The 2,500-nt window shown below is 45.9% G+C and overlaps 2 protein-coding genes across 2 annotated transcripts in view; both read left to right on the forward strand.

Annotated features, from left to right (window-relative positions):
• Positions 1 to 2,500, forward strand: part of LOC126980204 (uncharacterized) — a 19,077-nt gene that overhangs the window by 5,630 nt on the left and 10,947 nt on the right. The gene's annotated exons all lie outside the window — the stretch shown is intronic.
• The window catches only part of LOC127010385 (uncharacterized), a 5,413-nt gene that overhangs the window by 172 nt on the left and 2,741 nt on the right, over positions 1 to 2,500 (forward strand). Inside the window, exon 1 of the mRNA XM_050884396.1 lies at positions 1 to 402. This exon is cut by the window's left edge and continues 172 nt beyond it. Within this exon, the coding sequence (XP_050740353.1) occupies positions 1 to 402 (402 nt within the window). The remainder of the gene's footprint in view (positions 403 to 2,500) is intronic.

The raw sequence follows: 2,500 nt of genomic DNA on the forward strand, positions 1-2,500 counted from the left end.
GGGTGCTGGGGAAGGCTGGCCGGAGCCTGGAAGGAGGCGGCCGCGTTTTCCTTCGTCGACAGGCCGCGGGCCCCCTTCTTATCCAACGCCTTCCTGGACATGGAGCACATCTTCAGGTACAGCAGCGAGGAAGATGCGGGCGCGGCACAAGTTAAGATCTGTCTGACGCTCCTTACCGGCCAGACGCGCGTGGTCAAAGTGGGCCTGGAAGACTTCCTGGGCCAGCTGATGCAGAGCGGCCGCCCAGAGTGCTTCACTCTGTACGTCTACGAGGGGAAGGTCGCCCTGCTGCAGACCCGCCAGCCAGTCCCGGAGGTTCTGACGGAGTGGTTGTTTGACGGGAAGGGAAATGACACCCACAAAGGGTCAAGTTACAAGGGCCGTGCCTGCTCTGACCCCGAGGTCACGGAGATAGACAAGTGTCAAGAAAAGATGGACACCTGTGACTCAGAGGAAAGTGCATGGCAAACCCCTGAGAATGACGCAGAGGAAAGTGCATGGGGAACCCCCGAAGAAGACTCAGATGTGAGTGCATGGGAAACAGCTGAAGAAGATTCACGAGTGAGTGCATGGGAAACCGCCGAAGAAGACTCAGAAGAGAGTGGAGATGATTCAGGCGAGGAGAGTGGACTTGGCACTAATGAAGACGAAGATATGGAGAGTGGATGGGAGTCTGACGATGAAGACTCAGAGGAGGAGAGTGAGCTTGAGGCTGTCGGAGACTCGGATGAGAGTGGATGGGAAACTCTTGAAGAAGACGCCGAGGAGGAGGCTGGATGTTACTATTGTTTTTCTCATTCTTATTTACAACTTATATCTATCATTCTACCCTTACAACTTTTCTACGTACCTTCAAGGCTCGTTTCGTGATCAGTGGGCACCTGTGACAGACACTGACAGACAGACTGGTTAGGTAGTAGTAGTAGTAGACAATAGATTAACAGAGATATACGTAGCCTACAAATAATAAGGTAGACAGACGGACAGATAGATAGGCAGACAGACAGACATAGACAAACAGACTGGTTAAGTACAGATTGATAAAACAAAAAGTATATAAAATAACCCATACATAAAATTAACAAGTTAGAATGACAGACAGACAAAAGGAACAGACACAGACAGATAAACAAACAGACGGGTGAACAGGCAGACACTCATATCAAGGAAACAGATGAATTAATAAAACAAAGTAGATTAACACAAACGTACAAATAATAATGACAGACAGACAGACAGACAGACAGACAAACAGACAGACAGGTAAATAACTAGACGGACTGGTGGGTTCGTTTTGGGGTTTGTAACTGAATTCGGAATCTCTTTGAAGTGGTAATGGAATGCACTTCGTAATTGTGGGATAATGATGACGATGATTGTGTGTGTGTGTGTGTGTGTGTGTGTGTGTGTGTGTGTAAGAGAGAGAGAGAGAGTGTGTTGTGCGTGTGTGTGTGTGTGTGTGTGTGTGTGTTAGAGAGAGAGAGAGAGAGAGAGAGAGAGAGAGAGAGAGAGAGAGAGAGAGAGAGAGAGAGATTTACATAGATTTACATAGAAAATCAGACCACACAGACCCCATGGTCCAGACTTGGTGGTCTGTCCTTAAACCTAAGTGATTTTACATTAATCAGAAGACTCCAAAACGTTGCATTTCTACTCTAGTTGATATTAAGTTGAAGGAAGTGACGGTCGAGCTTATTTTTGAAGGAGTCAATCGTGTTACACTGGACCACTGACGGTGGAAGCTTATTCCATTCTCGCACTACAACGTAGGTGAAGAAAATTTGGTGCAGTCTGAATTTACTTGTCTACATCTGAGTTTTACGCCATTGTTCCTCGTGCGCAAAGTGTCATCGATCATAAACAATGTTGATCTGTCTACATTCGTGAAACCATTAAGTATTTTAAAACATTCGATCAGTTTTCCTCGGAGGCGACGTTTCTCAAGAGAGAACATGTTAAGGGCCTTTCTTCGTAGGATTTGTTGCGCAAGGAAGGGATCATTTTCGTTGCCCGACGCTGAACACCTTCTAATTTAGCAATATCCTTTGCATGGTGGGAGACCAAAACTGTACCGCATATTCCAAGTGGGGTCTGACTAAACTGTTGTAGAGCGGGAGTATTACATCTTTATTCTTGAATACAAAGTTTCTTTTCATGAAGCCCAACATTCTGTTCGCTTTATTTGCTGCATCGATGCATTGCTGTGAGAATTTGAGGTTAGACGAGATTTATAACCCCAAGTCTTTGACGCACTGAAATCTTTTGAGTTTAACGCCGCGCATTTCGTATTCGAACTTCTTATTCCTCGTTCCAACTTGAAGGACCTGGCACTTGTCTACGTTAAAGGGCATCTCCCATCTATCCGACCAGGCTGAAATTTTGTGCAAATCCTCTTGGAGGCTTTGCCTGTCTTCGTCAGTGAGAACCGAGTTGCCAATCTTTGTGTCGTCTGCAAATTTACTAATGCGGTTATTGAGTCCAACATCCACGTCGTTGATGT

This window comes from Eriocheir sinensis, chromosome 43, assembly GCF_024679095.1.
Source record: "Eriocheir sinensis breed Jianghai 21 chromosome 43, ASM2467909v1, whole genome shotgun sequence".
Classification (NCBI taxonomy): Eukaryota; Metazoa; Arthropoda; class Malacostraca; order Decapoda; family Varunidae; genus Eriocheir; species Eriocheir sinensis.